The following is a 12,008-nucleotide window of genomic DNA, read 5'->3' as shown; positions in this document are numbered from 1 at the left end:
CTCTCAGCCGATGATGCTTCTTTTTACCTGCACGTACGCATCGGGCCACTCGCCGCTGCTTTTTAAGGCTTGTTTGCATTTACGAGCCGCTTTGATAAAAAGTTTGGTGCCGAGTCGTCAGGGGAGGGGGGGTAAGGTGGGGGACGGGGGGGTTGTTGGCGGCAGATGCGAAAACTCATTCTATACATAGAAGTTTTGATTGTCAATGATTTGGAGTGCATGTAAAAGGGAAACGTTAGCGCTCTTGAACAACGCTGTAAGTGTATTGCACAGCACAGCCGCAACAGAACCAATGTTGCTGCATGAGCAGCGCTCATGAGTTCTTGTAGCAAGGGGTTGGGGGCTGCGCGTGCCTGACACCACAGAAGAAGAAAATGTAGCAGGAGGCATCAGTGTTGTCAACTTAGCGACCATGTCACCATATTTAATATTCGGACCCTTCTAGAGTCTGTTCTTCCAAATATTGACTCAGACAAGTAGCGACTTTTTCTGGTCTTACTGAACACTTTGTCTCTGAGTGACAACGATGAAACATTTCTCAACTTCCTGTAAATGTGTCACAAGCCCTGGTAGCCCTGTCTCGCAGGTTCCAAGGAAAATGAATGGATGGAGGCGACGTTGCTGCCCGTGTGTGGCGTCCATTAAGGTAATGGAAGGCAACGTGATGTCTCATCAAGGTTTTGCGTCATGACTGGCGCCTAGTGACCAGAATACTACATCCAGTATCACTGGTATTTAAATAATAAAGACCAAAGTCTACCACAACACAACCATCGTTAATTAATTTCTGGGAACATAGCAAGGGAGCGATAAACTACAATATTACGAAAGACAGCATTTTTTTTCCCATTTGCCACAGGTCCAAAAATGGTCAGATCCCATGCTAACATATGCACAAACACTCTGGTTGCCGGACGTATGCCAGTCCTGTTCTCAAAGGCGGCCTATTTGTGATGCATCTGTGGTTGGATGCTACATGTGTAGGCCATGTGACCCGTGGGGCTCGTGTAAGCTGCGTCAGCATATTCTTCAGGGATCAATAAACTGCTTATCTACATGTGCACCGGGTACAAACGCCGGTGTTTTCTGCCACACGTGTAGTGAAGATGAATCTGGCTTGGAAACACAAACGCAACTTAAAACCTCCCAAAGAAAAACCTACCACGGTAGATGAATGAATGCACTTCCAGGGGACGTGTTCACGCATACAAACACAACTTATGTGCATGCAATCACAGCAGGAGGCATGTGTGTGTTTGCGTGTGTGTTTGTGTGCAAGCATGACTGACACCACACTTATCAGAGAGGAAGCTTAAAAAAAAAAAAAAAACAACCACACACAACGAGCGTTTCTTCTGCTGCCTGTTTTCTGTCCCAAGTTGACGTGTAACAAACGCACGAGCACTCCTAGAAATAACTCACAGCATCTCCAGCCCATGCAGGAGCTCCTTGGCGTCTCTTGTGATCAAACGCACCCCCAACCTCCGTCTCTGGCGATGAGCGATGGCAGGACTCAGCTCGTCGAGCGGAGGACGGACGAAGAGCAGTTCTGCTTGGGTTTCCGTCACGGTGACGAGCGGCGTGGTGACGGCCTGGCATAGATGGGCTGGAAGAGACCTCACGTACCAGGATGCCGCGTACCAGTCCTTCTATCAGCACTGATAAAAGGCAAATGCCTGCTGCCTTGCCAGACAGTGCCTCAGTAGGTGCTGCTGTTTCGGTTAGCGACACATTCAAATGGGCCTGCCGAGCGATTCAGGCACGACTCGAGAGTGGAGTCTATTCCAGGACTTATACTATTGACTAGTACTGGGACTAGCATGGGCTGCGTACTGGTTTGTAGGTCTACCACGATATGAAACCACCCATTCGTCTTCTATGCCACAGATATGCTGGAGCCTATCCCAGCTGACTTTTGCTGGAGAGGCGGCATTCCTACCTGCTGCATGGCCGATTCAAAACCACCAATGAAGCTAACGTGTTTTTGGACCCGGAGAAAGACCTGCATCTCCAACCTGCTAACCACGAGGCCACCGTGTCATGGTCTCAAAACCAGACTGTTCCTGCGGTATGACAGAATGTCGACTATTTGCTGACTTTCTGATTTGGATGCTTTGAAACAGGAGCACGAGGAGGGAAACATCCCATTTTGGCGTAGATAGCACCGACGTTAGCTAGCTTTCCCATGGCTTTGCGGCCATCGGACTAATGTGTGCACACATATTGCTAAGGAAGTACATTGTCAACATTATGGAAGTAAAGTTCACCTTTCCAAACAGGGCAATGTAGGTTTTTCTCCCTTCAAAATAAAAGGGTGTCATTTCTGTTCAGTTGGGTTGTCAATGACAATGTTTACATTGTCAATATTAAAATTAGTTTGATGATCTGAAACATTTCAGTCTGACAAACAGGATAAAAATAAGAAGTCAGGGAGGGGGGAAAGAAATGTTCCGACAGCGTTTAGTCTCCTGGAATGGTTCAACAGCTTTCCCCATAAACAGGAAGTCTATGATCATCCACACTGAGGACCAAGTCAGAGTCAGGGGGGGCCAAGGGGTCTGAAAGGTGAATGAAGGTGGCCTCCCCAGCCTTTGACTGCACGTACCGCAGCCCCAGCACATGGGAGTCATCCTGTAACTGCACTACAAACCCACTTCTGGTCCATGACAATGTTCCCTCTGCTTATGTAAGAGCCGATGCTAAAATTAGATTTCCAGCAGCCAACTGTGGGAACAAAAAAAAAAAAAAAAAAAAAGAGCATCACGTCGTCTTCTTGCTGAGCGTCTTTAACCTCACTCGACTATCAGGGTGGGGGCAGGCGGGGGGACAGGAGGGGGTTTACTTGGTTTTGGACCTCACCTGAAGGCTCGGTGGCACGGCATGTGAGGAAACGGCGGGCAGTCATGGCAACGACACGCACAGCCCCCGCCCCCCTCCCCCCCCGGCCCACCTCGCTGTCAGGTCACATGACGTCACCGACACAAAATGCACGCAGACAAGACGCACGGAGCGGCCGAATGTGATGAGCAGACCTTGACGGGGGGGGGTTTAGGGGGTGGGGGCATGACGTGCTGAGTCAGCGCTAGTGGCTAGGAGTACGCATGCAAATACAAAAACCGATGCAAGACCAGCCCTCACTTTGCATTTCATACATGTTGTACATGTACAAGGTACAACACGATGAGACGTTAGTAGTCGGTGTACTGCTTGTAGGTCAGCGACACGGTGGTCCAGTGGACCCTGTTTCACAATGCCACAGCATGTTGGAGTCCATCTTTGACATGAAAACGCTGATGCCGCTGCTATACAAGCTGTACACAGACTACTCTACATTCCAAGTGTCTTTTCTTCAGTGTTGCCCCATAAAGGGTATCCCAAAGGGAATGAGCGGGGGCGTACTCCACATAAATACATGTAATCCATTGTCAGTGAAGGTGTCGTCCAGAAAAAGGCAATAACGTCAGCGTCTGCTTTCCATGACATTCTTGTCAGCGTCTTCATTCTTGACTTATCCCCTCCAGAGAGATCGCTGAGATTTCAATTTCATGAGCGCTCGGCAGACAAAGAGGCAGCGGCCGCGTCCCAGTTTGACTCCATTAGACAAAGTCTGAAGTGCCCGTGTCCTGTCTCGTCAAACTGTAAGTAAGATGAAGCACTTTCACTTCACCGAGGGACTCGAATGCAACACTGAGCTCTTCACCGTCGCCCATCAGCCCTGCTGGGGAGTTCAATTTTCTTCTTCTTTTGACAAACACTGGAAGTAACACGCCGCCGACACGCTGCGTTGTATCAACCATCAGCTGTCAGAAACATCAACGCAGGACGTGCTTTTATGTGACAGCCGTTACATCCACCAAGTTAGCGTAAATGTCTGCTCACTGCAGCGCCGTAATGTTGGGGGGGGCTAATGAGCACGGGGGCGCACAAATGAATTTCAGGTGATTAGATTTGCCTTCTGGGGCATAAATCAACCCCAGCGCTCAGGTTTAATCCCAAATTAGGGGCTGCCGGTTGTCGTAACCTTTTAAAAAAGGCGACGCTGAACGTGGACAGACGTTCCAGCTACCGCCCACCCGTCATTGGTGGTGGCAGGCGCCGGCAAGGACTTGGGCGGGGGGACGGGAGACGGCCTGTTGAAGACGACAGCCGTGGACGAGGTCAACCGAGGTACCAGCGCCACCCCCCCAGCTCCCCCTCGCCTAGTAAACAAAGGATAACAGGAGTATAAAAGTGACCACCGGGGGTGCTGTTGCGTCTAGATGGCTCTAATAACATTAAAAACCGGATTTAGAATGCCAAACAGGTCTTCTATGTTCTAATTACGGAAGTGGGTCTGGAACCAATAAATGAGGGACAATTGTTTATTTTTAATTTCAAATGAATAATATTCTTTGTCAAAGATAAAGCTGAGATGCGGGCTTTTCAAATATAAAATAAAATATCAAACATCTGGGCTTATTGACATTCGCCCTGTAGGTTGGTGGCCCTCACATCCCTTGATTGGTCCGAGCTGCCCTCGGTGAATATATAATTTGCTAAAATTCTAATGAAAACATTAGCGGGAGTAATTAGTACATCGTTTATGATGATTATTTCTAATTCCATGAGGTGTTACGGGAAAGCAGTGTTTTCTTTTCCGACCATACTGAGTCACCAATGGATCAGTGCCTTGAAGTCCCATTCAAGAACTGTCAACTTAAACGGGTACAGCTCGCTGTCAACAACATGCAAGCGGCATTCACCCCCCCCCTTCCCCCACACACTGAAAGGCTTCATGTAAAAATGCTTGTCGACAGAAGAGACAGGCTGAAAAAGACATGGGCGGACAGGAGCGGAGGATGGGCGGTGGCCGCAGCGGGCGACGAGGCCAAGACGTCGGGTTTGCGGGATGAGGATGATTGACAGCGATAGGAGCAGTGCGGATGCGAGGGGTGGAGATGAGGTGGAGTCGTGAGGGAAGCTCACAGATGTTCCTCAATGCCGCTTAATCTGCATCCTAATAAGTGAGCAGGAAACTAATCAACGGCTACAGTTCTGCCTGTCAGTCTCTTTTTATATCGCACACGCACACACTTCGAAATGTTCCTTCCCCCGTCTGCCATCGCTTCATCCTTCTTTCTAATTCTGGACTTTTAAGACTTCTCCTCGTGTCTCTCCCCTCCTCGGCGGCAGCAATCAGCCACCCATCTGTCCGCCGCGCCACCGCGTCCTCCAGTCTGTCTTTGCAGCTTAAAGTGGAGCACCACTTGGCTTTGTACCGCGCTTCATAGGAATGCATTCAGATGTTTTCGTTTTGGGATATTTAAAATGTGATCCTGCTGCACCCGACGCCAGCTGCTGAAGTCGTGGCTCTCTGCAGTTCAGGTTTTCGACTGATGCCATCAACCCGATGCCGCAGCACGGAGGCTTCGCTATGCGCCTTAAAATCAAGCCCGCCCATATCCGTCAGTCAGCTACCGATGTAGGGGCTCGACCATTATAAGATGTCGCCATTAAAATGTGAGTGTAATGCTAGCACTGTAGCTGACATAGCTATGTCAGTGTGCTAACATTGCTAACATGACTGACCTCTGGTTCAGCCCCTTAATGTTACATTGCTTATGTGATATGTGGCATCTATTAAAAAGAAACACTTTATTTCCAGGTCCCCTGACTGCCATTGTGAGATCGAGCACATACGGGTGAACAGGTGCTACCCCCTCCCCCCCAAACATTTTATGGCATGTTCCACGTGGCAGACGGCGCTCCTGTAGGAAGCGATAGTACGAGCCACGTGTGATCGGCATTGAAATGCAATTATTGGTATATGATTTCACGGAAATCGGGTGATACTGATCGATCGGCGCATCCTTACTACAAACACAAACAAAAAAAAAACAGACGTGTTCCATCGACAACCATCAGTTTTGATTGACAACAGCTAATGTTTTACATCCGTATTCTGCTTCCTGCAGCTTGTTGTCTTTTGTTGTCTTTTGTTTGGGACCAAATATGATGCGGTTCTAAGGTGCACGCACTCTGAGGACAGGGTACAGGACCGAGGGTGGGGTTGCGGTGGGGGGTCACGTCAGAGTCAACATGTCAGAGCAGGGCAGGTTGAGTCCAGAGGCTGTGACGGCAACGTGTGATGGATTTATCCTGGCAAGTCTTGCGCGTCATGTGACCGTACCTTTCACTCAACAACACACACACACACATACAGTATGCACACACACACACACACACACACAAATGTGCCACACTTGGACACAAAGTCAATCCCTCAAGTTCAGTAGTTCCCAGGGGAAAGCTGAGGGACGCCATCCTTAGAAAAATAGCTGTCCATCTTTGACAACGTGGGCGTGGGCGTCGCGGGAAAAGTAGGGTGCTGACAAAGTGTAACGTGCGGTGGTCTCACTCACTTATTACAGTGAAAGGCTGCCCATCTGAGAAGCAAGAAAAAAAAAGCACAGCACCCCCAGGGGAGGTTCTCCACTGGAGGTGCGAGAGAGAGCTATTATGCTCGCTTTCACGCCGTAAGACGGATGGCGCGTCCGCTTGAGGCAACGCGTGAAGGACAGATTTGGGGTTTTGCTTTCTTCTGGTTGTTTGCAAGTCGCTCTGCAGGTGTAAAAATGCATAACAACGCTGACATTTTAGAAGAAGCATCTCTGGGTCCTGGCGTGGGCGTATTTTCAACACACAGCCTCTCACAAGTCAGTACTTTTCAGCAACCATCCTCGAGAAAGTAACCTTGGATATGGCCTACAGACTAACCTTAGACTAACCTTAGACCAACTCTAGACTAACCTCAGACCAACCTTAGACTTACCTTAGATTAACCTCAGACCAACTTTAGACTAACCTTAGACTAACATTAGACCAACCTGAGACTAACTTTAGACTAGCCTTAGACTAACCCTAGACCAGTCTTAGACTAACTTTAGACTAGCCTTAGAATAGTCAGTGTGCATTTTTTTACAGCGGTGTAGATTCACTATCATCTTCCACAACGCTACTCCTCACTAGATAGCACTGCATGAGTGCTCCCAGCACCAGGGAACTAAGGTTCACAAACTACAAAGCACCGTTACACCCCTCATCGCCAGGTATTTGGCTGCATGTTGACTTGTCATAGGTTGCTGTTAAATGGGCGGTGTTATATGAACCTCGTACACGGCTGAGGCTGCATTTGAAGGGGGGGGGGGTGTCCTAAGGCTACCTGAATGCCGCCGGACATGAGGGTATGGGAACATGTGACGCAGTCAGGAAACAGCCATTTTTCCCTACTTATTATAGATAAAAACTTATTTCCATCTGTGATTAAATGCGATTAATTGTGAGTTAAATATGGACAAAATGCGATTAATTGCGGTCTATTATTTTAATTGATTGACAGCCCTAAATTTATAAATAAATTTTATGTAATTTATATAAAATGTATACATTTGTATTATTTATTTTTAATAAATTATATTTATGTATGTTCAGAACAGTCGGAGGGGACAGCAAAAAGGCTCCCAGTCCGCCATTTGGACACCTCCTTCAATGTAGAAGAAGCGTGTCTTCATTATTCAGTCCACAAATAAATGCGAGCCGACAGGAGATGTTCTCTTATCGCTTCCAACAGTCGTCCTCTATCTCCAGCCCCGTTATTAAAATCGTGGGCGTCGTCATCCATCCACATTGGAGGTGGGCCGCCGTCCCGTGTCCTTCAGCGTCTCGTCTCTGTCGCCATCAGTCACCGTCAGTGCTAACGCATCAAAGTCATTCGGTTGCCGTGTCATCAACCGGTTTGCACGAATTGGGCGGGTGATCGTTAGAACGCTGCTACGTTCTACAGCTGCCTTACGTGGCGTTATGGTTCCAGTTTGGACGTTGATACGTTCTACAGCTGCCTTACGTGGCGTTATGTTATGGTTCATATATGTTCATATATGGGATTAAAAAGCAGATATGGCCGCCTACATTTCTCTTGTGGGCGTTAAACAGCTAAGCTTGTGATAAATACAGCGTGTAGCCGCCGTATTTACACTGATGACTCATGTGTGTATGTGTGTGTAGATGTATGTGTGTGTGAGTGTGTGTGTCGGCAGAAGAGGAGCATGCAGGCCCTCCCTACTCCTCCCAAAAGACAACGGAACAACTGTTTGCCAACTGTGCAGCAGAAAAAAGGATGAACGACGCTCTTTTTCTTGCTAATGAGCAGCGCGGAATGACAGATTACGCCGAGCAAAGAAGCCCCCAACCCCCCCCTTCCAGCCCCCTCCCCATCCCTCGCCCTCCCGTGGAACTATTTTTGCTCTCCTGGCAAATGTCGGCAGGTACCGATGCCGCTCCGACGTCTTGACTTCAAAAGGCGGCGGCTCCATTTGAGCTGAAGACGCAGAATGAAAGGAAATACAACCATTGCTGAGGTAGCAGACAGGTGATAAACAGCTGGCGCTTTGAAGCTGCGTCTTTGGGTTTTTTTTTCTGGGTGACGAGTTCACAGTGAGCGTGACGTGACGCGTCACACGCGTAGTAAACATGATGCAAATTGAGCTTTGTTAAATTTAACCGGCTTGAAAACTGTGACATACTTAGTTTTGCTAAGACACATCTACGTACACGTCAGTATTGTGTTGGTGTTTCCAAAGTCAGATTTTTGAAAACGGATCATTTGGTTTCTGTACCCATTTCCCACAGGGGGGCCAGGAAGTGAGCCTCATGTGACGCTTGGACTCGATAAACAAATCTAACGCAGCCCAGCCTTTGGTTAACAGGACTCATGCTAGCGATAGTGCCTGGAAGAAGTCAAGAGATCCTTGGGAACACTTGGCCTTCCCATGAAATACACAATACTTGGTGGGAGTACAGTACAGTAGAGTAGCGTACAGTACAGTACAGTAACCCCACCTTTATCACGGTTAAATGCTTCCAGTACTGACCGCCGAGTTCCACAAAGTAGGCTTCCTGATTTCTAAATGTTTTTGGCATCATTAGAGCCCTCTGGACACGCTATAGCACCCCTATAGTCACCTTTACATTCTTATTACCCCATCTGGTAGATATAATTAGAGAAAATAAGCCATGAAAGACATAAATAAAAGACAGGAAGTGACATCAGAGTTGCGTTTTAGCTAGAGTACAGTAGCCCGTGTTATTATGATGATGACGATTATTACTATTATTGCGACTGTTGTGAGATAAATAATTATAGATGAATAAAAGCCTGGCATCGACTTTGGTGCGGACGCCTCGAGTTCAAATCTCCACTGGTAAGCATCATCGGTATTCGTCAGGAAAAGCATCCGGAAAAAAAAACAGTATCAGAAAGATCCCCTATGGGGACTCCATAATCAGGAAAAATCCGAAAGAAACACACAAAAAGCCCGTCGTTGGCGGCCATTAAGTCTGGTGTGTGTAACTAGCGCCACCTAGTGGCCAGGGTAGACTACAGTTCATTAACGTCATGAAATGCCTTCAACTGTATTTTGTCTTTTAGATCATTTAGCACAGGTTTATGCTTGAAAATTAATCATTTAGGCACAAAATACGGAACATTTATTTTTTCGACTAATGATAGGGCATAGAGTAGTTAACCACAAAACAGCGATCATTTTATTTACAAACCGCCAGTGACGGAGCGATGTACCGATGTACCGTACCGTCAATGAACGTCAATAATGGCTTAGATTTCATTCATTCATTCATTTTCTACCGCTTTTCCTCACGAGGGTCGCAGGGGGTGCTGGAGCCTATCCCAGCTGTCTTCAGGCGTAAGGCGGGGTACACCCTGGACTGGTCGCCAGCCAATCACAGGGCACATATAGACAAACAACCATACCCGGAGTACCCGGAGAAAACCCACGCATGCACGGGGAGAACATGCAAACTCCACACAGAGATGCTCGAGGGTGGAATTGAACCCTGGTCTCCTAGCTGTGAGGTCTGCGCGCTAACCCCACCGTGCCGCCCGGCTTAGATTTCATGTTGCTCTTTTCAAGGGACCCAAAGTACTTCACAATAAAATGAACCCGTAATTCATTCACTCCCCAGTCACACACAGGTGGTGGTAAGGTACATCTGTAACGACAGCTGCCCTGGAGTAGTCCGACACAATGGCGACCAGCAAACATTCCAAACTGTAAATCGGAGTGTAAAAGTAGCAAAAAGGGTTCCCATAATAAGGCCAGCAGTCGTGCGAATGACAGCGGATGTCATAACATCATCAAAACTGAAGAATAAGATCCTTTGTTGTTTCCCATGTTGACATGCTGCAAATAAAAAAAATCACCCATGACATGTTTAGGTTGGGAGGGCGATGCCAATGAGCGTGATGTAATGCCGCCCCCCCACTCTGGGACACGCATAATGGATGTAAATAATGGCGAACTTAATAAAAGCGAACGCGTGTAATGCTGTTAAACGTTGGCTGTTCGTGCTTTACGCCGCTCGCATTCGGGCTCAGACGGAAGCCAAAGGAAGAGCGCGTCCTTCTCAGCACATTAAGATGTGAGTCCAAAGGAGCCCGCGGCTGAGAGTCGAAATTATAATGGAAGATAATAGTCATGACCATCTGCTCTCCATATGGGGGAGGGGGAGATGCTGGCGTTACTTATTCTAATGAGTCCAGGAGGGGTTGTTTCGGGAGACGACGGAAAAAGCAGTACGAGACGATAAAACATTCAAATTGTACTCGTGTCGCACAGGAAGCACTAAGGCGACAGGCAGGGTGGCGGCGGCGGTGGTGGTGGGGGGGGGGGATTCGGGCTGAGGTGACGGCTGTCCTCCCCCGCTGACGAGAGAGAGAGACGCACCGTGCCAGACGGCGACTCACCCATCACTTTCACAAAGTAGGCGTCGGCTTCAAAGTTGTTCTTCAAAGCGTGGATGATCAAGTCTCTCCTGCCTTCCGCCTGGATCACCACCAGCATGTCCAAGATGCCCTGGAGACACAAACATCCAAACGTCCAAGATGTCCTCCAGACAAAAACACCACGTCCAGCATGAACCCCGTCATTTACACAATATTTGACACCCTGGGGTGCTTAAAAAACATCAGAGCGCTCCTGTCTTATAGAGGATCTCTGACAGGCGTTTTTGCCTGTCCTCCTGCCCAATGGAAAATATTTGATGAATGTTTTTGCAGTAGTTGCTTAAAACCCAAAGGGAACTCCTCCATTTTTATTTGTATAGCGCTTTTCAGAGTACTCACAGAAGCTTTACAGTCAAGAAAAAAATATAAAGTTGAGTCAAAGATGCATTAAAATACAACATCCATGCATTCATTCAGAGCTAAAAACAAGGCTAAAAGTGGGGCTTTCCATGAATGTTTTTGTCATATAGACAATCTTTGAATTAAGGCTGGCAGAGCACTCCTGTCATTCATGAGGGATCTTTCGCTTGCATTTTTTGCAGTGGGTCCTCAAAAAACGTCTGAGAGCTCCTGTCCTTTATAGATTATCTTTGACTTGAGCACTCCTGTCATATTGAGGATCTTTGATTGGCATTTTTTGCAGTAGGTGCTTAAAAACATCTGAATGCTCCTGTCATATTTTTTGCAGTAATTGCTACAAAGCACCAGAACGATCTTGTTATTTAGAGGATCTTTGATTTGGGAAAACATATTGCTTAGTTTTTGTTTTAATTAAAGACTATTTTAGCCCTGTTGTGTGTTAAAAACGAAGGCAAATGCTTGTATCCGAAACGCTTCCCTTTTCAAAGATGCTGTCTGTATATATATCATACTCCACATTGTGGACTTTTATTGTGGCCAACCTCAGGCACAAAAATCATTCTGTCCAATCAGCATCTCCATACGCCACACCTGTGAGGTGGACGGATTATGAATTATGAATGATTTAGCTCATGAAAAATGTAGCGAAGGCAAGCGTGTTGGAGTTTTATATTTTGATGTGTCCAAGCACCTGCCGGTTCTCACCCCATTATCAGTAATGACCAGCATGTGACGCACTGATGGAAAGATAATGTGTGTGTGTGAATAAATGAATGTCTTGTCTTGTACAAACAACAGCTGGGCCAAA

General features: G+C 47.4%; 1 protein-coding gene across 1 annotated transcript in view; it reads right to left on the bottom strand.

Annotated features, from left to right (window-relative positions):
- Nucleotides 1-12,008, bottom strand: part of itfg1 (integrin alpha FG-GAP repeat containing 1) — a 97,753-nt gene that overhangs the window by 19,859 nt on the left and 65,886 nt on the right. Inside the window, exon 12 of the mRNA XM_058089432.2 lies at nt 10,802-10,910. Coding sequence (XP_057945415.2) covers nt 10,802-10,910 — 109 coding nt within the window. The remainder of the gene's footprint in view (nt 1-10,801; nt 10,911-12,008) is intronic.

The sequence above is a fragment of the Doryrhamphus excisus genome, linkage group LG13, assembly GCF_037039965.1.
Source record: "Doryrhamphus excisus strain RoL-2023G ecotype Guam linkage group LG13, RoL_Dexc_Guam_v1.1, whole genome shotgun sequence".
Lineage (NCBI taxonomy): Eukaryota > Metazoa > Chordata > Actinopteri > Syngnathiformes > Syngnathidae > Doryrhamphus > Doryrhamphus excisus.
Note: the sequence above shows the minus strand (reverse complement) of the source record. Positions and strands in the feature narration are given on the sequence as shown.